This window comes from Lithobates pipiens, unplaced genomic scaffold (genome assembly GCF_037356315.1).
Source record: "Lithobates pipiens isolate NorthernLeopardFrog02 unplaced genomic scaffold, aLitPip1_a1.2 Scaffold_16, whole genome shotgun sequence".
NCBI classification, from domain to species: Eukaryota; Metazoa; Chordata; class Amphibia; order Anura; family Ranidae; genus Lithobates; species Lithobates pipiens.
In genome coordinates, this window is record NW_027507748.1 from 53,543,417 (window position 1) to 53,568,143 (window position 24,727).

General features: G+C 42.9%; 1 protein-coding gene across 2 annotated transcripts in view; it reads right to left on the reverse strand.

Moving 5' to 3' along the window:
• The window catches only part of DYRK1A (dual specificity tyrosine phosphorylation regulated kinase 1A), a 144,353-nt gene that overhangs the window by 83,806 nt on the left and 35,820 nt on the right, over window positions 1–24,727 (reverse strand). For both annotated transcript variants that reach the window (XM_077479908.1, XM_077479907.1), the window contains exon 2: window positions 13,526–13,597. In XM_077479908.1, the coding sequence (XP_077336034.1) occupies window positions 13,526–13,535 (10 nt within the window). In that variant the 5' untranslated portion in view covers window positions 13,536–13,597. The remainder of the gene's footprint in view (window positions 1–13,525; window positions 13,598–24,727) is intronic.

A 24,727-nucleotide genomic window follows, 5' to 3' on the forward strand; every position in this document is an offset into this window, starting at 1 on the left:
ACAAAAAAAAAAAGCAGTTCACCGGCTTATCTGCCAGGGACATCGGTCCCGAAGAGGAAGAGGCAATTATGCCTCATCTCTGCCTGCCAGTGTCCACCAGTGCCCCCTCTCAATGCTCACCAGTGCTGCCAATCAGTGGCCATCACTGCCACCTATCAGTATACATCAATGAAGGAGAAAAATTACCTGTTTTTTATCTATATCTATATATCAAAAAATTCTCTTTTTAAAATTTCAACAAAAAATAAAAACCACAGTGGTGATCAAATACCACCAAACAAAAGCTCTTACACCCCTTTCACACCAAGGGTGTTTTGCAGGCGCTATAGCATTAGAAATAGTGCCTGCAATCCGCCCTAAAAAAGTTGCACCATTGTCTGTAGTGTGAAAGCCCGAGGGCTTTCACACTACAGCGGTGCGCTGGCAGGACGTCAGGAAAAGTCCTGCCAGAAGCTTCTTTGGAGCGGTGAAGGAGCGGTGTGTTTACCGCTCCTCCACCGCTGCTCCCCATTGAAACCGATGGGACAGTGCTGTAATACCGCCATTGCGGTGTATTGCCAGCGGTTTTAACCCTCTCTCAGCCGCTAGCGGGGGTAAAAGCTCCCCGCTAGCGGCCGAAATGCACCGCAAATCCGAAGGTAAAACGCCGCTCAAAATAGTGGCGTTTTACCGCCCACTCTATGGGCGGCGTGGTGTGAAAGGGGTCTTAGTGTTGTATGACCGTGCAAATGTCATTCAAAGTGCATCAGCGCTGAAAATTGGTCTGGATAGGAGGGGGGGTGTTTAAGTGCCCGGTAAGAAAGTGGTTAAAGCACAAGCAAAACCATCAATTTAACCATCTCACAAAACAGTTACATTTAAAGTGGAACATCACTCTTCCAATCAACACTGATTATTTTTATTCCTCACATTCTACCATTAGTAAACAGATAGGAAAGAAGATCAGATTTACTTTTTGAAACTTTTTTTTTTTTTTAATACATTTCTTCAGTTACTTTCTGGCTTCTTGCCTAGGCAAACAATGCCATACATCCCAGGAGTCTTCAGGAGGGGAGGAGGCGTTTTCTCAGCAGAGCACACTCTCCTGCATCCATGCTTGTGCTAAGGGCAGATGGATTCCATGAAGTGAATGCTACATTAATCACTTGCCCTTACTCAAGATGGCCACAGCCAGAAGTGCAAGGGGGTGTTTTTCAAAGTAATTTAATGGCAAAATAAAAGCATGGAGACATGGATGGAAGGGGGAATTTGCTTTGAATATTAAAAAAAGAATTTTAAGTATTTTTTGGTTTGTGGTGCTCGGATGCAGTGAAGCTTCGCTTTAAGGCATGCTGTGAATGATAACCGGCACATTTGCTTAAGCGCTCAACCCAACGGTCAACCCAATGGTAAAGCCACATGATGACTTCAGATCAAAGAGGTTAAACCTGGCCATACAGATCAGGATTCTTCTGGTTCAGAAGGGAATGACTGAATTTCTATTAGTGTGTAGTGATCCCTGAGCTGCAACCAATCATTTGAAAGCGACTCTCGCTATATAATAAAACAAGAAGTGGTTTGGATGCAGAAGATCCTAGAGCAGTGGTAGCGCTTGAAGAGAGCAGAGTGGTGCAGGCAGCAGGACATGTGTGTTTCTTTACAGGAAACCATTTTTAAAACTTGTATAAAACAGTCACTTTGAACTTTTGTGCATTTGGCATCAGGTTAGTTTTGATTTAACCACTTGCCTACAGGGCACTTACACCCTCTTCCTGCCGGTGTTAATTTTAGTTTTAGGATTAAAATGGCATTTTATTTTTAGTCCCGTTTTAGTCTTCTGCAATTGTTTTAGTTTTAGGCGACTAAATCTCCAGTACATTTTAGTCAACTAAAATGTCCTACGTTTTAGTCGGCCAAAATCTCCAGTACATTTCAGTAATTGCAATTTAGTTTTAGTCATAGTCTTTTGACAAAAATGGCATTTTAGTTTTAGTCTTTTGACTAAAGTGGCATTTTAGTCTTTTGACTAAAATGGCTTTTAGTTTTAGTCGTATTTTAGTCTACTAAATTAACACCGCTTCCTGCCCAGGCCATTTTCCAGATTCAGCGCTGTCGCACTTTGAATGACAATTGCATGCTCATGCCACGCTGTACTCAGATGACATTTTTTTACCATTTTTTTTTTTTTTTTGTAAAAAATAAAAACAAATGCAAAAAAAAAAAAATAAAAATAAACGAAAAACATTTTTTTAACTTAGTTTCGGTCAGTAAATTTTGGAATCAAATCATTTTTCTCCTTCACTAATGTGCGCTGATGAGTTGGCATGGATGGGCACCGATAGGCTGAACTGGTGGGCATTGCTGAGGTGGCACTAATATAATAAACCAAGTTCTGCAATAGCTGTGTACTGTGTTTTCTTAGACCTGTATTGTTGACAGGTGCTGATGGAACACATGGGCCCCTCTGCCCATCAAGTCTACCATAGGGTTGTTACTACTACTGGTTACAGAAAGGTAAAACCCGATGGATGAGATGCATTTAAGCGCCCCCAAAGCACTCTTCCTTTGGCGGTAGAGGCAGCGGTCAGGGGGTGTACACACGCCATGCTCCCAAATTTTGCTGTGTGTCAAGAATAATCCCCCGTTGCTTTTATCAGGCATAGTGCCCGCCAGCTGCGACCCATTCAAGTGAATGGGGCTGCTCTGTAAGCACCCAGCAGCTGAATACAATGCACCTGGTTGTGGCAGGCATGTGCAGGGTTCAAGGGGTTAAAGCAGGCAGTACGGAGGAGATACAGCACCCATCAAATGTCCTCTTAAATGTGATTCGAATGCAGATCGCTCTTCAGAGACCAAAGCAAGTGTGAACAAGCAATATCTTCTTATGAAGGAAATGAGGAACCAACGATTGATACTTTTACCAGACAGACTGTTCAATCCTGAAGAAGGAAGTAACTGGACATGAACACCGCCACTGCCCGTGTGCCCGAGTCTAGGCATTAAAGCGGATGTCCACTCTAAAGTGGACCTTCCGCTCATTGGAATCCTCCCCCCCTCCGGCGCCACAATTGGCACCTTTCAGGGGGGAGGGGGGTGCAGGTACCTGTACAGTACAGGTATCTGCACCCACTTCCGGCGTAGATTCTGCAGAAGGTACACCCCTTTCTGCAGAATCTACGCCCCTTTCCGAAAGTCCCCCGCTGCCTGCTGGGAAACACACGGATCCCAGAGACAGCGGGGACCATCCTTATTGCGCAGCGCAACTCGCGCATGCGCAGTAGGGAACCAGGAAATTAAGCCGAAAGGCTCCACTTCCTGATTCCCATACCCAAGATGGCGGCGGCAGCACCCGAGAGACGATCGAGAGATCGGCTTCGGGTGACGACATCGCGGGCGTGCTGGGCGGGTAAGTGTCACTATTTTAAAAGTCAGCAGCTGCAGTATTTGTAGCTGATGGCTTTTAAAAAAAAAAAAAAAAGTCCCAGCGGACTCCTGCTTTAAGCAGACCCTCCCACTATCAGCAGCATCTTCGAGGAACAATACCAGCCGGCTGGACAAATCTACCAGACCGATCTTCTTGCTATAGATCGGTCAACGAGGGCAGTCAGCCATCGGATTGTTTTGATTTAAAATCAGATTTCTTGAATTTTTATCAAATTTATTTTAATAAAATGCTTTGGGGGGGGGAATCTATCTAAAGATATAGTTTTCCATTTAAGATGCATTAATAATTTTGTTTATTCAGCATGAAATGAAGCTTAGTTATGTAGCATGAGGCTGTATTTCCTGCAATATTTACATTTTTGGTAAACGCATTCAATGAATCCAAGCTCTGCAAGCTGAGATAACATGCACTGCATTGATGCATTCACACAATTTCACAGTAACATGAGATAAAACAAAGGTCAGGAATATGCCTTTATCCCATTGTTTTGCAAATCTATGTACACTTCAAACTGTATGATAGTTTGAAGAGAAATGCGTACCAAGCTCTAAGTGTGAGGAGGAAGGGCAAGCAGCAAAAATGAAAGTGAAACCTAAGCAGCTTATAAACCTTGTGATCTTTCTGCACATAGCTTGAAGTGCTTTATTCCTCCTTTGAGGAGCAAAATGACAGCAGGCCATAAAGAGAGACGCGTTGAGAATATTGCCTAACCGGACAGCTTATTATTTTAAACCGGAAACCTTCATATTGTTCAAAAATATTAAATATTCTAACTACCAGCAAGAATCAGTCCTTCCATTGAAAGTGGAACTTCAGTCATTTTTTAACTTTACATCCATTAAATCTTCTGTCCTTGTCCTTTTAACATTGGCTAGTAAAACATTTTTTTTCTGCCAGTAAATACCTTATACAGCCCACTTCCTGTTTCTTGTCTGGTGAAAAGCCTAGGCTTATGACATCATACACAGCTCTCACTCTCAAGAGCGTTTGCCAGGAAGGGAGGGGAGATGAGTCGTAAAAGGGCCAGAGCTGCAGAGCTGGAGGTGTGGCCTCTGTGTGTCTGTGTAAATCCAGGAAGTGAACAGACAGCAGCTTCAGTTGCCCACAGTTAAAATGGTTGCCAGACTCCGTGGAGGGAGATTTCTGCAGCATCTATGGCAAGTACAGGATCACAGTATATATAAAATAATGCGCAAAGTGGTTGGAGGGAAGCTTCAGAATGCCAATATTTTTTTTTTTTTATTTTTTTTACAAATTATGTGAGCAGACTGCATTTTCAGCTCCGTCATGGCAGAGCCTGTTAGCGGGCATCCACTCACCTGCTGCCACCACTGCCTCATCACCAACTGTCCCATTAAAGTGAATGGGACTGTCGTGAGTCAACAGCGGGTCAGAGGAGTCATCGCTGCGGGACAGATATGACAGTTGCTCTTTAAAAATTATGATTTAAAATAGAGTGGATTTAAATCAAGCATTTTTACTAGCGATTTAAAATCGACTTGATATAAATCAAATCCATTCTGATCATATCTGAACCTGTATATAGTCATCAGCCAATTTCTTTAGTTTACACTTTAACTATGTTGCTGACCCAGGAGCGGATGGCCAAGTCTTAGACCCTTTTCACACTGAAGCATTTTTCAGTCGCTATAGCATTAAAAATAACGCCTGCAAAACACCCCTAAAACACCCCCGCTAGCGGCCGAAAGAGTGTTAAATCCACCCACAAAACACTGTTGCAGCGGCGCTTTGCCAGAACTGCCCCATTATTTTCAATTGCCAGGAGCGGTGTATCCATCTCTACTAAAGCGCTGCAAAGTAGCTGCTGGCAGGACTTTTTGTGACGCCCTGCCAGCGCAGTGCCCAAGTGTGAAAGCACTTGGTCTTTCACACTGGCTTCGCAGCTGAGGCTTTTTCAGGCACTATTTTTAGGGCTGTTGAAAAACGCCTCAGTGTGAAAGGGGTCTTATAAATACTGGTTTGTCCAGACTGTACATAGATTAATTTTCCCAACAAGAGTAGCCAGTTGCCAATACATGAGATAAGCAAAATCTGATCAATAGACACCTACTTTAACCACCTCAATACAGGGCGCTTACACCCCCTTCCTGTCCAGACCAATTTTCAGCTTTCAGCGCTCTCACAGTTTGAATGACAATTACTCAGTCATGCATCACTGTACCCATATGAAACTTGCGTCCTTTTTCCCGCACAAATAGAGCTTTCTTTTAGTGGTATTTAATCACTAGTGGGTTTTTTTATTTTTTGTGCTATAAATAAAAAAATAAAAATGAATAAAACTTAAATTTTATGAAAAAAATGCACTTTTCTTTATTTCTGTCATAAAATTTTGCCAATTAGTAATTTTTCTTCATAAATTTTGGCCAAAATTTATACTGCTACATATCTTTGGTAAAAATAACCCACATTAGTGTATATTTGGTCTTTTTGAAGGTTATAGAGTCTACAATCTATGGTGCCAATCACTGAAAATTGATCACATCTGATCAGGCCTTCAGTACATCAGGTGTATCTCATTTCTTCAGACACTAACAAGTCAGGAAAGTACAAATACCCCCCAAATGACCCCTTTTTATAAAGCATACATTCCAAGGTATTAAGTAAGTAGCATGGTGAGTTTTTTTAAAGTTGTCATTTTTTCCCACAATTCTTTGCAAAATGAAGATTTTTTTATTATTATTATTTTTTACAAAATTGTCATTATCAGGAAATTTCTCACACACAGCATATGCATACAACAAATTACACCCCAAAATACATTCTGCTACTCTTCCCCAATATGGCAATACCACGTGTGAGACTTTTACACAGCCTGGCCACATACAGAGGACCAACATTGAAGTAGTACCTTCAGGCGTTCTACGAGCAAAAATTACACATCTCATTTCATTCCTACCTATCACACTTTTGAAGGTCCTGGAGCACCAGGACAGTGGAATTACCCACAAAAATTACCCCAACGTATATTCTATGAGGCATGGGCTGCAAATAGGTACTTGGGTACTCTGATGGATTGTGACAGGTACTCAGGTACTCAGATGGACTGTGAGTGACAGGTACTATGATGGGTGGTGACAGGTCCTCTTTATTGGGGGGGGGGGGGGGGTCAATCAGTGTGATTGGTGTGTACAGTAAGCGATAAGGATGATGTTACCGCATCCACCTTCTCACACGCGATCTGTGTGAGGAGGAGAACCCGGTAACATCTCGTTACCACAGTTTGTTTACATTTAGTGATCGGCTGGGAAAAGGATCACAGCCGATCACGTGGTTAAACAGGCGGCCAATGGCTGTTAACCACCATCGGTGACGAGCAGTGTTCCCGGGATGCTATGCATACTAGCTCATTATGACTTTATCTTGCAGTTTTTTTTTTTTTTTTTTTTTTTTTTAATTTAGGGTTTACACAACCCTGTATGGCAGGGAAGAGACCTACCTCTTCTCTTGTGCATTTTAGTTACACTTACAGGCCTTGTCCCTCCCCTAGTCTGTGGCTGGACAGTGAGGGAGAAGCAATAGACAGATGAGCTGATCACTCTGCTCTCTCCTCCTATCAGCATGTCCTTTGTTAGCATATGAGCACAGCGGACTGGCTTCTTGTGATACTGCTTCTTTTGCCAGTCTGAGCTCTGCTATACAGGGGCTGCAAAAGGTTGATACAAGGTTGAATTCGGGTACTTACAGCCCTTGCATTTAAAACACATAATGATGATGTATTAATAAATACTGTGCTGCATTCATTTGTGACTTATGTCTGCCTGGAGTTGAGCTTTAAATTAAATGTTGATAACCAACAAAGGATTTCAATGTAAGTTGCATTTCTTAGCAGAATCTCTCGCAGCAACCCGACATACAAAAGAAACAGATTTCAGTGCTCACATATCCAAATTTGCCAGTCAAAATTGAAGCCGAGGCTCCATGTGTGACAGATGCAAGGGTGGGAGGGAGCTTGCCACAGACACATTTTCAGTTCGGTGTAAAAATGAACAGATTAAGAATGCACACACAGCCAAGAAATGTTAACCTGTTCAACATTGCATTGCAGCAAAAAAGTTGTTGTTGGGCTCCAGCAGCAATAATAGCCAACAAAACTGGAACATATAATGGGAAGGCCTAGAAGGCGAGTTCACTTCCTTAGATAATAAACAGAGACTACATTTATATTTAGGCCGGGTTCACACTGGTCCGACACAACAGTCATACCACTTTGGATCTGACTTTGCCCTGCAACTCCGACTTCAATGATCAGGGATCCGACGTTGATCACATGCATCTGGTATTAATGGGGAACTCCACGCAAAAATGTTTAAGAAAAAACAACACAAAAACAGGGCATGGGTTCCCCCTCCCAAAGCATACTAGCCCCTTTGCTCTGGTATGGATGTTCAGGGGAACCCCGCACCCAAAAAAAAAAAAAAAAAAAAAAAAAAAACAGTGTGGGGCCCCCCTCCCCCAAAATCCATACCAGACCACCAGACCAGGAAAGGGGCTGGGGGAGAGTGAGCCCCCCCCCTCCCCCACCATACCAGGCCGCATGCGTGCTTTGGGGGCGGGGGGGCATATGGGAATCTGGAAGCCTCCTTTAACAAGGGGGCCCTCAGATCTCGACCCCCCTACCCTATGTGAATGGGTAGAGGTACCCCATACTCATTCACCTAAAAAAAATAAAATGAAAAAAAAAAAAAAAGTGTCAAAAATAAAACACATTTACACATTTTTAAAGTAATTTATTAAGACCCCTTTCCCACCGCGCCACCCATAGCGTCGGCGTTTTACCATCGGATTTGCAGCGGATTTTGGACGCTAGTGGGGTGCTTTTACCTTCCGCTAGCACCCGAGAAAGGGTTAAAACCGCCAGCAATACGCCGCGTTTTGCCGGCGGTATTACAGCGCTTCCCCATAGATTCCAATGGGGAGCAGCGGTGGAGGAGCGGTAAACACACCGCTCCTTCACCGCTCAAAGAACCTGCTGGCAGGACTTTTTCCTAACGTCCCGCCAGCGCACCGCTGTAGTGTGAAAGCCCGAGGGCTTTCACACTACATACAATGGTGCAGCTTTTTTAGGGCGGATTGCAGGCACCATTTCTAACGCTATAGAGCCCGCAAAACGGCCTGGTGTGAAAGGGGTCTAAGGCAGCTCCATTGTCTCGACCGATCTATTCTCCCCTCTCCAACTCTTCTCCACCATCTTCTCGCCCTTTTGCTGGGTCAATTCCCTGCCATCTTCACGCTCTTTTGCTGGGTCTTCTCCCTCTGTTGTTCTGATGTTGACTCAATGCTCTGTCCTGCTCTAATGCCGATGCGCGGTGTGCCACTACTTATAATGGCATGGGGCGGGATCAGTGGAAGCTTGCCCCTTATGACATCACTGCCCGTCATGGGTGGTGACGTCATAAGGGGCAGGGCCTCCAGATGAGGTCACAAGGTGACCCCGCACCATGCCAATATAAGTAGTGGCACACCACGCACCCGGCATTAGAGCAGGAAAGAACGTTGAAGTAAACATCGGAAGAAGAAGAGGGAGAAGACAGCGGAGAAGACCCAGCAGAGGCAGAAGCCAGCGAACAGAGGGAGAAGAACCGGAGAGGGCTATAAGACATCAGTGGAGAAGACCCGAAGGGGGGGGGTTGGGGAGAGCCGGCAGAGGCAGAAGACCTCCGCAGAGGAGGCAGAATAGCCGGAGAGTGGAGAAGAGATATGAAGAGACGACGGAGGGACTTCTAAGAACCAAAACTCTTATGCAACCAGAAGGAACTTTTAAAAAGGTTCCAGTACAACAATGATTCCATTGCCACAATAAAAAAAAAAAAAAAAAAAAGTTTGGTGGAGTTTGGTGCCAGCTATAAATGCACAGGGGCTACTTTCTTGAATTATTTTTTCAACTTTAAAGTGTTACCAAACCCAGGACCCTGCATTCATTATATCTGGTCTCACACAGAACATAGAAATGCAATTATTTTAGTAAATATAAACTGCTAAATACCATCTCATCTGCAATATATAGCAGTCTTGTGACTTCTATAAGTGTCTGGTTAAAGCGTGTAGGAGGTGTTTTCATTCTGCTCTGACTGACCTATGAGGTGGCATGACCTCTGACCTTCTGTCTTGACAGTGCCAATCACATGCACCCTCCCAAAATAAAAAATAAATAAAAAAAAACAAACACACACCTCTAGTAATACTCAATATACTGTGCATGTGCAGAGTTGCGCCAAAGGCTCTGCTAGCTAGACCCTTTTTCTCCTGGCAGCAGCGTTTTTGGCAAAAAAGACAAAAAAATACAAAAACAAAAAAACAAAACAAAACTGACACTACACTTGTAAACGCATGTAACGTATTGGGCCACGTTAATTTCATTTGCCAAAATAATAATTCATTCTGGCCACTGAAATTAGCTCTCAATCGCACCTTGCGTTTTTTTTCTGTCAAAATGCTGCTGCTCCTGGATGCACTGGCTGTGGGGGTGTTTTTTTTGTTTGTTTTTGATTTTTAGAGGCAGAAAAGAAGGGGGACACACACACACACACACACACACACACACACACACACACACACACACATATATATATATATATATATATATACACATACACACACCCCTAACAGCCCATTTAAAGCATAAAGTGCACGTGAGGCCTTAGGGAAGGAGGGTTAAGGTGTTGAAGGATGTCTGTGTCCCCGCTAGGTAAATTCACTATTATTTCCCGTTACCAGGATTGAAAGTGATGGGAAAATCCAAACATATCACCAGAAGAATAGAAAGGAAATCCTCCAATGGGGGTACTTGTTTTAGTGAAGGGGGGGGGGGATTTTCCTCACTTTGGAGAGATCTCCTTTCAGACAGGAGGTAATGGGGAAATCTCTCAAAAGCAAGCATTAGATATATTTTAAGATAACACAGACACATCAGGCTGTTATACTGACAATAACAATACACCACACTTAGACTTTAATCCAACCAAATTAGAATACCAAATAAACCAAAAAAAAGCTATGACACATACAGTTCACCTTCATATAAGCTTAGACATGCTATGAAAGCAAACAATGTGCAAAGCCTCAAAAATTGACAATGAAATGTCCCACATTAAAACATCATCCCAACCAGAGCATTACCAAAAAAATATATACAAGAATAAAATAATAAACAAAAAACTATGACGCATACACAGTTCATCTTCATATAAGCTTAGGCATGCTATAAAAGCAAAAAACACACAAAGTCTCACTGTTCATGAACAACAACAAAACCCAACATGTTATTTATTTATTTATTTTTTTCACCAAAGCTCTTAGCACAAGAAAAACAAAAACACAAAGAATCATCAGCCCCTCCAGATTAAAAAAGAGCTAAACCACTTTAAAGTAACAAAAGTGGAAACAAAACAAACACTAAAACTTCCCAAAAAGTTAGGCTGCTATAATATAACAACAAACAGTTGCGAGTAACATTGATAACTATGCATGTAATAATGTTCACATCCAGACACACACACACAGATGTTTTTGGAGCATCTCTATAAGGCTGGTGCAAAGACAAAACCAATACATAAAAGGCAATAGGAAAATAGGGGGAGAAGTTAATTAAGTGGTACTAAAGGCAGATTTTTTTTTTTTTTAAGTTAATGCATTCTATGCAAAGGGATAAAACACCTGTGTGCAGCAGTCCCCCTAATACTTTAGAGAGCCCCATCTTGATCCAGCGACGTTGCACGAGAACCAGAAAGTCCATGGACTCTCCCTCCTGATTGGCTGAGACAGCAGTGGAGGGCCATTGGCTCCCGCTGCTGTCAAAGCCAATGAGGAGAAAGAGGGGGTGGGGCTGAGCCACAGCTCCATGTCTGAATGGACACACAGAGCAGCGGTTCAGGTGCCCCCATAGCAAGCTGCTTGCTGTAGGAGAACTGGGCAGGAGGGAGCGTCAGGAGCGCCAGCGAGGGACCTGAAAAGGAGGAGGATCGGGGCTGCTCTGTGCAAAACCACTGCACAGAGCAAGTAAGTATGACAGATTTATTATTTTAAAAAAAAAACACCACGACTTTAGAACCACTTTATTAACCCTTAAAGTGATACTAAAGTTTCCCCCCCCCCCCTCCCCCTAAAATAAACAGGATATCCTTTCCTGTCTGTGCAATGGTAGAGCAGCCTGAATCTCTATTCTCCTAATCTCCGCCGGTCCTCCAAGCTCCTATTCTCTTTGCTAGGAAGGCACTTATGCATGCTCAATCCTGAGCCAGGCTGTGTGCATCTACTGACACACACACACACAAACACACACACACACACACACACACACACAGTGCAGCTCGGCCAACCCCCCCCTCATGGATTCAGACTGACAGCAGCAGCCAATGTCTCCCGGTGCTGCCTGTCAGTTCCTTTGTGAAGAGGGAGAGGGAGAGAGGAGACTGCAGCCGGACACAGTACTGGATCAGTCCAGGAGCGAGGGAAGCGTTTAGAGAGGGAGGGGGACAAGTCAAGTCCTAAAACTTTTTTGAAACCAAGATCTGGTTTACACCTATGCATTTTATTTTTCCTCAAAATGCAAAACGCACTATAGTTCATTTAACATGGTACCCTATGGGACACATTCACATCTATGCATAGTTACATAGTTAGTTAGGTTGAATAAAGATACCAGTCCATCCAGTTCAACCTGAGTGAGTGTCTACAATTGACTCTATCCCTGTATATTCACATCGGTCCCTACCCTCAAGGAGACCACAATCCAAGGTCCTCATTCATATACTCGGGCAAATTTTGGACAGAAGCCAATTAACCTACCTGCATGTCTTTGGAGTGTGGGAGGAAACCGGAGTACCTGGAGGAAACCCACGCAGGCACGGGGAGAACATACAAACTCCAGGCAGGTAGTGTCATGGTTGGGATCCGAACCAGCGACCTTTCTTACTGCCAGGCGAGAGTGCTAACCACTACACCATTGTGCGTTGTTTTTTTAACCGCCTAACAAAAACATTTCCCCTTTAAAATTTTTTAATGCAAAACGCATAAAAAAAAAAGTGTGAAAAACACATGAGAAAATTGCAAAATGCGCCCCAAAAAGCACTGCAGAAACGGATCAAAAGCAAACTGCATAGGTGTGAATCAGGCCTAAGTAAACACAAAAGTAACAATGTTACTTTGTTTTTTTTTGTTTTTTTAAATATCTCCAATGTGAACAGTGTTTAGAAGACCCCTTTCGCACTTCCACAACTTGTCTGAAAAGTCGCATGAAAATTCGTACCCCATGATTTTTAATGGAGTACCGATCATATTCGTGCGACTTCAAAGTAATTCCTCCACTACTTTGGTCCGATTTTGATGTGACATGAGGTCCATAGACCTCAAGGTTACACAGGCATTGCTTCAAGTCACGTCAAAGGCGTGCAACTTTCACGTGTGAAAGGGGCCGAATATAAAAAAACATCAAGTCAGATTGTCTGCCCCCCCCCCAGCAGCTGCTGTAATTGACACATTTACATATGTAATAACATCAGCAATATTTTTACAAGAGTGTAAATGATGCCTAATAAAGATTTTCCCAGGCATATGTAGCACACAGCTGTCAACAGCTGGTTAAAAAAATATAATAGCTAATATATCTAATATAGTATCTACTATAATAAGGCTAAAGCAAAACTTTTTTTTTTTATTAAAAAATTAAATACACTAAAAACAGTTTGACAGGATCAGTTTTACCATGTTTGAACAATTTTATTAGCCTGACCATAGCAGACCAACACACACACAAAAAAAAAAAAAAAAAAAAAAAAAAAAGAAGAAGAAGAAGAAGTATCCACTTGGTTGTAAAACGTTTGTTGGTTTTTTTATCTGGGCTGGTAAAAGCAGACACAAACAGCATCAACCAGGCACAACATGATACAGCTTAGCTGACATGTATTGGAATACATGTTGGGTTACTGCATTTGCAAGTTTTGGTGAATTGCTTGAGGGTTTGAATGTTTGTTTCCAAAAGATCAGAACACTACAAGGTTTAGCAAAACCGTAAATGGAATCCAAAATGTGACCTCAGGTACATCCATTAATGTGTAGCTAGCTCTAGAAAGTGCATGTACCTACCTGTATGCATCGTCTTCTTTCAAGTCTCATATCCTGCGAATGGAGGGGAGAGTCCAGCAGCAAACCGCAACACTGTAAAAAGGGAACAAAGTATTTAGGGAATACTGCAGCACAATGAGGAATACAATTATTTACAAATAAACTTCCTTTTAAGTTCGATCTCTTTACCTACGGTGACATTATGCTTGCGTGCGTTTATGGATGCCAAAACAATACAATGTACTCTCCATGAACTTGATAAACATACAAATCATTTTGCTTTGTCAATTTCAATTTACTTGAATCATACAGTTCACAGAGCTACATAAGCTGCCCGACGGCTCAGACTGTCCTCTTGGCTCTCATGTAGAATACAGTTAAATGAATCCATGTCTACAATCCATAGAAGATCCACTGTAAGCACTACGGGAAGCAGTGAAAGAAATAATGCTAGAATGTAGTACCAGTTTTAACCAGACCGTAAATAACTAAAAACCCCATTAAAAGACACTAAAGTAAGCCTGGGACCACACTATACACCAAATTTACATATTCAGAACAAGCCCTTTAAAAAAAAAAAAAAAAAAAAAAAAACACACAACTATTTACCTCTGTAGCTGTTCGGCATTGTGGAGAAATTCATCTTCAGGGCTACACCACATCTATTTGTGGTGACTTGCATGTTACAGCGGTGTACATGGAGTGCGGCTATACAAAGCTATTCAAATGGCACCCCAAAGCATCTGCTGACAGAACCGCGTTGAGCTGCCATAAATCGTACACATGCATCAAATAGATGATGTGGTTGGGCCCCGGAAGCTTACAACAGATGCATTGAAATCTTTGCTTCTAATTCTATTACTTTTGCACCAGAATCTTGCCTACCAGATCTCTATGGTAAAACATACACAGCAAGTGTTTCTAAGCCAAGAGAAATTGACTGAAACCCAACTTTAGAATGTTTGTTGGGACCTTGGAGTATCTTTGAAAAATGATTTGTTTGGCCTCTTGCGCACCCCGCAGCCTTACTGATCTAAATGCAGCCCACTGTTTACAATGTGCCCATACACACAGGTGTGTAAGCAAGAGCTGCGTATTCTAGAGTTAGACATATAGAAAAATCTGCACTCTCATTAAGTATCTTGCATCGGTACGTGCAAATATATGCAAATTTGCACACAGGAGCATAAATATTAATACATTTTGCCTAGGAATGTATTGTACAAACGCCTGAAATTACGGCCAGAAACATTTGGTGTGCAAGAGGTCTTTGGAAGTGGCAAACTCGGCACTCAGCTGCTTTGAAACTACAAATCCCATCATGCCTCTGTCTCTAGGAGTCATGCCTGTGATGGTCAGGGTCTTGCAATGTCTCATGGGACTTGTAGTTTTACCACAGCTGGAGGGTCGAGATCGCCTAACCCTGAGCTAGAGGTTAGGATGGCATGAGGTTTTTAAGGATCTTTATGAATTATTCCACATTACAACATTTATTGAATAAAAATCTAGAGCAGGATTTCTAGAGAAGTCTGTGGGAGTTCTGCCACGAATCACCTGTCAGTCACAGGCAGATGATGGGTAGATGGGGTCCCTACTCAGCCAACACATGGAGAGTAGGAAGGGAAGCGGCTGTAGTGAGAATTATCGCCGCTTCTCGACGGCCCCTCCTTCCTTCCCATTTACCCCAGGTGCTTGTATGTGACATCACCTGGGACAGACTGGAGGAGGGGCCGGCAGGGAGCGGCGTGCCTTGAGAGGTCACATGCAGAGTAGCAAGGGAAGTGGCTGTAATGAGAAGGAAAGTGCTAGAGCAATGTACCCTGCTGTGTGCCCCATGAGGAGACCAGTGTTCTGCTGTGTGCCACGTGATGTGCCCTACTGTGTGCCCCCAAGATGCACCCTGCTGTGACCCATAATGTGATCTCCTACCCCCTTGTAATATGCCCTGCTCTGCCCCATAATGTGCCCTCTTGTCCCCATGTAATATGTCCTGCTGTGACCTCAACAGCTCACTGATCACACTAATTTCTGTGAGCTGTAGATGTGAACATTTCAGGCGTTCCGAGACCTCAGACTTTTTGCCAAGGGTTCATAGAAAGTAAAGAAAGGTTGAGAAACCCTGATCTAGAGACCTTCAGCTCATCTGCTACAATAACTACAAATAAAAAAAATAACAGGCTTATTTAACAAAGCAACACAAAGTACAGTTACACATATGGAAACTACAGTAACTCATAGTAGCCAATCAGATTTTGGTTTAATAAAGTCAACCAATAAAACCAGCTCAAGGGCCGATTTTTATTTAAGTATTGCTGTAGTGCGCCAGTCCACACCCAAGTTCCTTAGTGGGCCCTGGATCCCCTATCCCACAGCTGGCCCAGGAACCCATAACCCAACAGTCGGCCGAGGATCCCATAACCCAACAGTCGGCCGAGGATCCCATAACCCAACAGTCGGCCGAGGATCCCATAACCCAACAGTCGGCCGAGGATCCCATAACCCAACAGTCGGCCGAGGATCCCATAACCCAACAGTCGGCCGAGGATCCCATAACCCAACAGTCGGCCGAGGATCCCATAACCCAACAGTCGGCCGAGGATCCCATAACCCAACAGTCGGCCGAGGATCCCATAACCCAACAGTCGGCCGAGGATCCCATAACCCAACAGTCGGCCGAGGATCCCATAACCCAACAGTCGGCCGAGGATCCCATAACCCAACAGTCGGCCGAGGATCCCATAACCCAACAGTCGGCCGAGGATCCCATAACCCAACAGTCGGCTGAGGATCCCATAACCCACAGCTAGCCAAAGGATCCCAAATCCATCCACTGCAGGCTTTCTGAGGTTGGTATGAAGAGGAACCTCACAGCCATCACAACATTTTAAACCACTGTGCTCTTCCAACCTATGATCACCAGCATTGGTGAAGGCTCTTTTCTGTTCCAGCAAGCCAGCTCCATAAAGACATGGCTTGAGGAGTTTGGTCTTGAGGAGTTCGGTCTGGAGGACCTCAAATGGCCTGCACAAAGTCCTAATAATAACTCTACTGAACACCTTTGAGATAAAGTGAAACACAGATTACGAGCCAGCTCTTCTCATCCCTTAGTACCTGACCTCACAAATGCTTTTTTGGCTGAATGGACATAAATTCATAGACACACTCCAAAATAATGGAGGTTGTTATATATGCAAATGGCGGAAACTATTCTTCAGTATTGTGTATGTCCATGGTTTTAGAATACATGTCCACCAAAGCTCATATAGGCATGAAGGCCATATGTGAACAAACTTTTGGCCATATAATATTAGTTTGTAATGCAAGGCTTCATTTGTGAAGGAGTAAAATATGCTGAATGGGAAACTAGGTTCCCCTATTCATCCAGGGAACACCGTGTTTCCATCTGGCTGGTGATCAATATTTACAACCTAAACTTGTTGTATTTGTGCTGGAAAAAAAGTTTTTCCATGCAATGAATCATTTATGTTTCTCATTTTTATAGCACCTACATATTTTTCAGCAAACGACACAGTATCTATAAGCATTGAAATCTTTGCCTCAGAAGACCTTACACATTAATATTCCTACCACAGCCACAGTCAGACACAATGGAGGGCTCACTTGGGTGAAAGGCAATTGAGCCATTATTACAGTTGTGGAGTATAGGAAAAGCATCCAAAGTAAGCCTTGTCAAAACAAAAAAGAGAACTTACAAAAACCCTAAGCATTAATGCAGTGCCACAATGCTGCCGATGTAGTCACTGTACTAACTTGGCCTGGTAGCTTAAAGAAATACAAACACCTTCAAGTGCTTACTCCTACCCAAGCACTTTCCTTAGGGGGTTAAAGTGCTCACTGAGACATATTTGAGCTGCTGCCCATTTGGCAAGGTGAGTGATGCACACAGAACTTGTAGCAATTTAGGCTCCCATCTCAGTAGGTGCAATGAGATGCCATTCTGCAAGGCTGCATTTCTCAGTTTTTTACCTTAAAGTGGATGTAAACCAGATTCATGAAATTTGAGCTGGACACATCTGTAGTGTTTTTGTTTTGTTCTTTTCTCTCTCTTCAAAGCACTATGTCCTGTAGCTTTGTCCTGCTCTGTTCTTCTGTTATCAGCCTGATAACTTTTGACAAGCTCTCCAAGAGAGGAGATAAAAGTGTGGGAGACAGAAGTGTGCTAAACTATTCACAGGCAACCTCTGTATGTGTGGGGTGGGGGTGTGTGCCTTTCCCCCAATCAGCTGTCTCACAGTGTCTAGCAATAATCCACTCCTATGAATGAGGAAGTGAAAAATCTAACAGGATGTGACTGCACTTTCTAAAACAGTATATACAATGTGAAGACAGCAGATATACAGGTAATACTTATGTAGGGAGATTTGTATCATCTGGGGCTGTTCACCTCACTGGGTATATGTGAGGATTTACATCCACTTTAACCACTTCAGCCCCTGAAGGATTTACTCCCTTCCTGACCAGAGCATTTTTTTTTGTGATTCAGCACTGCGTCGCTTTAACTGACAATTGCGCGGCCGTACAACGTTGTACCCAAACAAAATTGATGGCCTTTTTTTCCCCCCCCCACAAATAGAGCTTTCTTTTGGTGGCATTTGATCAACTCTGCGGTTTTAATTTTTTGCGCTATAAACAAAAGAATAGCGTAAATTTTGGGAAAAAAACGCATTATTTTTTACTTTTTGAAAAAATATAAATCCCCTAAAAATACATAAAACACAATTTTTTTTCTCAGTTTTGGCCAATATGTATTCTTCTACATATTTTTGGTAAAAAATAATAATATATATATAAAAATAAGTGTATATTGATTGGTTTGCGCAAAAGTTATAGTGTCTACAAAATAGGGTATAGAGTTTATAGAGATTTTTATCGTGACTGCGACATTATGGAGGACACATCGGACAATTCTGACACATTTTTGGGACCACTGGCATTAATACAGCGATCAGTGCTATACAAATGCATTGATTACTATTGATTACTTTAAAAATGTCACTGGCAGTGAAAGGGTTAACACTAGGGGGCGATCGAGGGGTTAACTGTATTCCCTGGGAGGTGATTTTAACTGAAGGGGGAGGGGACTGACTAGGGGGACTGACTAGAGGAAGTGACAGATCGTATTTCCTAACTAATAGGAACACACGATCTGTCACTCCTCTTCAGAACAGAGAAGTGTGCGTTTACACACACTCGTCCCCGTTCCGTGCCTCCTGCTCACAATCGCCTGCTATCCCAACCCTGCGAGCCAACGTACAGCTATGATGGCTTGCGCAGGGGAGCCAACCTGCCGCAGTATAACTGTGGCAGCTGGTCGGGAAGCGGTTAATGCATTCTCTACCTTAAGGTGAATAAAAAAAATTTAAAAAAAAAGTGCTGTGCTTTCTCTCCCTCCATCCACACTGGACTCAGTGACCGCAGCGGGAGCCATTGGCTGCTGTCAGTCAAATCCAGTGACAAAGGAGTGGGGCCAAACCACACTGTGTGTGTCAATAGATGCACAGTGCAGCTTTGGATTGAGCCTGCAGGAGTACCTGACCAGTAGGCGGCTTGCGAAGGGGGTTACTCAAAAGCAGGAGAACCCAGAAAAACCATTGCACAGAACAGGCACGTATATCAGGTTTGTTATTTAAAAGAAATAAAAAGATAGTAGACGATCACAAATTCCTGTGCATGGGAGTTAAGTCAACCCAATCTGATCAAAAGACTGAAAAAACTCTGAACCTGGAAGAAGACTGAAAAAAGATGCAAGAGTTGAAATGAACAAGGTGTATCAACATTGCAGAGCTGTGGTGGATTTCTGGCAAAGGTAAGCCTGCTGTACTGTACATGCTGTGCATACTAGCACATTGTGCCAAACGGCCCCCCTGGGGGCTCAAAATTTCTATTTTGTTATCGGTTTACTTCTGCTTTAAGCTGGCAGCAATAAATTATTTAGGTAATATATGTGAGAACATGGAAATCCCCTTTGAAAGAAAAAAAACTTTTCCTGAGCAAAAGAGAAGCTGCCTTCTGTTGACTTCTGAAATGTTAGCTACCCGCTGTCATGCCCATCCTCTGGCATGCATGCTCTGAATTACTGACCCTGATCAAGTAAGCATACAGAAACCTTGACCTGACTTTTTCCTCTTACACATCACTGACTGAAAAGCTTGGGATGGGGGGTTCCTTAGCATAACAGCCAGGCAACAAGAATAAATAATAATAATAATAATAATAATAATAATAATGTGCTAGCGCAAGATCTATACATTCATATAAATCATATGGTGCAGAGTCATATACACAAGCTTGTTGTAATGAATTCTGAAGCCAATGGATATATCTAAAAACAGATTTTCAAACACACACAGTAGGTAGAAGGAAAAAACGAAGAGTCCCACAGATTGGCTGGTGCGGAGGAGAATGACTGCATTTGGCTGATGAATAGTCTATGAATCATCACTTCTCTCACTCCAATAAATGACCTATATAAGAGATGTAACACTTCAAAATGCACACAGCCGCAGCTCTCCGTCCAACAGTGACACAGCATTAAAGCGTTATTAAACCCTACATTTTTATTAATTATAGCAGCTGACCTGAGCACTTGCTTTGTCTGCTTCTTCTTCTTTAAAAGCTTTCCTTTCTTTTTGATTGAGCGGCTCCAAAGATCGCTGCACAAGGTTTCCTCTTATTGGGTACCTCTGTTCCCTTGCAAAGTCCAATGGAGGCACCCTCTTTTAGGAATGCTCCAGAAACAGAGGGACTCCAAGCCTAAATTAGTGCGGTGTCTGAGCATGATGGTGCCTGGCATCCTGGGACATGTAGTCCCAAGGAGGGGTCATTAAGGAACTTTGTATGAAGTTATAATTGTGCACTCCGTGACTGGAGGTTCAGGGAAGCAGCACAAAGCAACCTGGAGGCTGTACTACTTGCAAACCCAGCACATTTTAAAGCTGAACTGGACGTGTGGTATAAACTGTATGTAGCCGAGGTTTCATACAGCAAACCGTACCGTGTTCCGGGTTGGAGTCAAGGCTTCCTGTCTCATACCAGGAACACAGTAGAGTATCTGATCGGCGCTCAGCCATTCAGAGAAAGCAATGTATCCTATCACCCTCAGCTACAGTTTATTATACAGAACATCCAGCGGCCTCACACGTTAGTGAGGGACATAGTTTGTTCTGTCCAAGCTGGCCCAAACTAACTATGTAAAGTATCAAAAGCTGGATTTTTAGCTTCAAATCTCGGTTCACACTAGAAAAAAATTGGGGAAAGGGGAGGTGGAAACATTGGGACTTTAAAACGAGGCCATGACCTGGTAAGGTCACGTGCCCCTATCCCTAACTATAAGAACATATATATCGCTCAAAGTCCCACCCTCCTGCTCCAGATTTTAATCGGTTCACACTAGGGTGGCTTCAAAGTCACCTGACTGAAGCTGCCCCGTACAGTGTGACTTCAGCACGGCTTGCAAGCGACTTCTGTAATAGAACTCAATGCAAGTTGCTCCAAAGTCACCCCCAAGTAGTACAGGAACCTTTTTCTAAGTCAGAGCAACTTGAGTCGTTCCGATTAGAATGGTTCTATTGCCCTGAATGGAGCGTGACTTTATGGCTAAGTAGCCTGACAGGTCACACCGAGTGTGAACCAAGCCTAAGGCCTCTTTCAGGCGAACGATCTGTTCAGGTCCGCCTGTCCCGTTTTTTAGGCGGACCTGAATGGATGATCCATAGACCTCTATGGACTCTGCGGCCCCTCTTCAGATCTCCCATAGGGGAGAGCGGCACTCTGACAGGTCCGACCCTGCGCAGTGACGGACCCGTCATCTTCCTGCTCAGCGGGGATCACTCTGTCGAGAAAGGGGATGTTAACGGGGCGGATCATCACGGATCCGCCCTGTGTGAAATAGGCCTTAGCCCTTGTACACAGTCGGACATTCCGACAGAATGTGTCCTATCGGACCGTTTTGTCGGATAATCCGACTGTGTGTGGTCTCCATCGGACTGTTTCCATCGGAATATCTGACGGACCAAGTTTTCCAACTTGTCCGTAAAATTTTCTGACAAAATGCTCCGATCGGACATACTCCGATCATGTGTAGCCTACTCCGACGGACAATGTGCCACGCATGCTCAGATCAAATTCCTAGACCAAAGCTATTGGCTACTAGCGTGAACGTAGTCCCGTCGTAACGAAATCGCCATCACGTTATGTACAATCGGATTTTCCGACAACTTTGTCCGACCGTGTGTATGCAACAGTTTCGGACAAAATCCATCAGACAAAATCCAACGGATTTGGTTGTCAGAATGTCCGACCGTGTGTACAAGGGCTAAGTGTTTCTGAACATATGTAAATTAAACAAATATTGTCTTATGGAAAACTGGCCTAAAGAATCACATTTTATGAAAAAAATATAAGCTTTAGTACTGGGTTAATGTACAAGTGCCAAAAGCTTTTTATTTTTGTTTTAGAGAGAGGGTGGTGTGGGATTAAAACTCTGGTCCTCATTCGTTGCTGCCTGTGTCCCCATAGGGAGATTCAGTATTTCGAAGTATCCTGATCACCATTGTCATAGGGAATAAAAATGAGGGTAAATCCAAAATTTTGAGTTGCCACCAGAACAGGAATACAGGGGAACCTTCCAATGGGGACACCGCTTCAAGTGGTAACCATCTAGATGTGGGATTATCCTTCATATTAGAAACATATCCCCTCACTTTATTATTATTTGTAGAAGACGGGAATGGATAAATGGAGACATACAGGAGTCCACCTAGTTTCCCTACTACAGGAGTGTTGCTCCATTTATGTCTATATGTTCAACAGGGACCAGACAAAACTTCAATCCATGCATGGGCAGGGCGGGGAGGTTGTACAACAACTAGCTCCCCAATCAGCGCTCTCAGTCAATGGCGGAGAGTGCTAATTGGAGTGTTCTGGTGGGCTGTCCCCATCAGAAAACAACAGCTCAGCAGGGGAAATCACTGTACTAACGTCAGATCATTAGTACAGCAGCTCCGTCCGGAGTATTCAGTTTTTGTTCAACCCGTTGGGTTGAATGAAAAAAATAAATTAAAAAATAGTGTGTGTACAAGGCATAAGTCTCCCCACTGTCAGAATACAATAGCTCAGAAGGGAGGATTCCCCCATCCACAACAAGGGTGTGGATGGGGAATCGTTAAATTTTTTTTAAAAAAAATTAAAAATTTTTTATTCAACCCGCTGTGTAAAATAAAAAGTGGACTCATGTATGGGCTGCCTTACTGAGCAGCGGTGACAAGTGCCTGAGGTAACTTCTGTCATGAGAATGTAACCAGCAGGAGGTGCTGCAAAAAAGGTAAATAGTATGCATTAGAGAGGGGCTGGGGTCCTAGGTAAAAACATATTAGGTGGGCTAGTGAGGCGGGATGGCTGGGAGATTTTACACCAAAGAAAATGGGAGTTGTACTTTAAAAAATCAAAATGACTACTGAAATGAATTATATTCTTCCATTAATCTTTCCATCAGAACATTCATAACAGTTTTAGGAAAAGGTTTTCATTCCAGAACCAAAGCTTAAACTTGAGGCGCAAATGCCAATCCCAGAAAACCATGGACTCAAAAAGGGAACTTAATACACTAGAAGCATGCATTCATTTATCCACTCAACTTTAATACACAGCCGTGAGGTACAAACTTGCGCACAGGCAGGGTGGATATAAACCGATACTTTTAAAAATAAAAAATCGGATGATTGAAATCAATTTTTTTGATAATTAAAATTGATTTTAATAAAAAGCTTTTTGGGAAAAGAATCTAAAGATAGTTTTCAGTTTAAGATACATTAATAATTTTGTTTATTCACTATTAAATGTAGCATGAGGCTGTTTATTCAGCAATATTTAAATTTTTGGTAAACTCATTCAATGAATCCAAGCTCTACAAGCTGGATAGCATGCACCGCATTCATGCATTTAAACAATTTCACAGTAACCATAAAAAAAAATAAACTCAACATTCAGGAATATTCCTTATCCCATTGTTTTGCAAATTCAAGTACACTATAAACTGTACGATTGAAATTGGTTCTGATATCGCTGTTTTACTAACCTGACAGCTTATTATTCTAAATGGGAAACCATTTTGTTTGCAAATATTAAAAATATTAAAAACTACCAGCAAGAATAAGTCCTTACATTTAATGAGCACCTGTCATTTCAGATCCATCATAGTAGCTCCTGTTAGCACCTTGTTGTGTCACTGCCACATCACCAGCCGTCTCAAAGTGAATGGGACTGTTGGAGAGTCAACAGCGGGTCAGAGGAGGAGCTGCTGCAGAACAGAAATTACAGTTGCTCTTTAAAAATTTAGATTTAAAGCAAGACTTTTTACTAGTCATTTAAATCAAATCTACCCTGAGCACAGGTGAATACCAGAAGCCAATCAGAATTCACCTCTAAAATAAAAGCCTTACAAGATAGTTTGAGTGGTTACAATGGGTTATTACTTTTAGCAATAAGTCCTTAGGATAAAGATCTCCTAAGATAATGCAGTGAAGGAGGTTTTATGGTTTATTTTGTACCTCAGTTTGCATATCTATCTAGTAGGGTTGCACCGATACTAGTATCTGCACAAGTATCGGTACTCGTGCAAATGCACCGATACCTGAAACCGATACTTTCAGGGTTGGTTCTTTGAGCTGTCAGTGGGTCTACCCAATGTTAAAGCGGTAGTAAACCCGCAAATTTTTTATTTTATTTTTTTTAAACCTGCAAAGCAAAAGGCATAATGAGCTAGTATGCACCGCATACTAGCTCATTATGAAATACTTACCTTAGAACGAGGCCCCGACATCTGGCCCGATCCACGCCGAGGGAGCCGACATGCTCCCTCGGCGTTTCTTCCGGGTATCGCGGCTCCGGCGCTGTGAGTGGCCGGAGCCGCGATATCGTCACTCCCGCGCATGCGTGCGGGAGATTTCATTCTGGCCAGTCGGCCACTGCCGGATTTTCAGGCCGAGAACCCCCTTGTGCGCATGCGCCACTGCAGTCAGCGGCGCATACCGAGGGGAATATCTCCTAAATCGTACAGGTTTAGGAGATTTTTTTTTTACCTACAGGTAAGCCTTATTATAGGCTTTCCTGTAGGTAAAAGTTAAAAATTCGAGTATACAACCACTTTAAAGAAGTCCAGTAATTGGAGCTAACAAAAAAAAAAAAAAAAACACAGCCAATGTT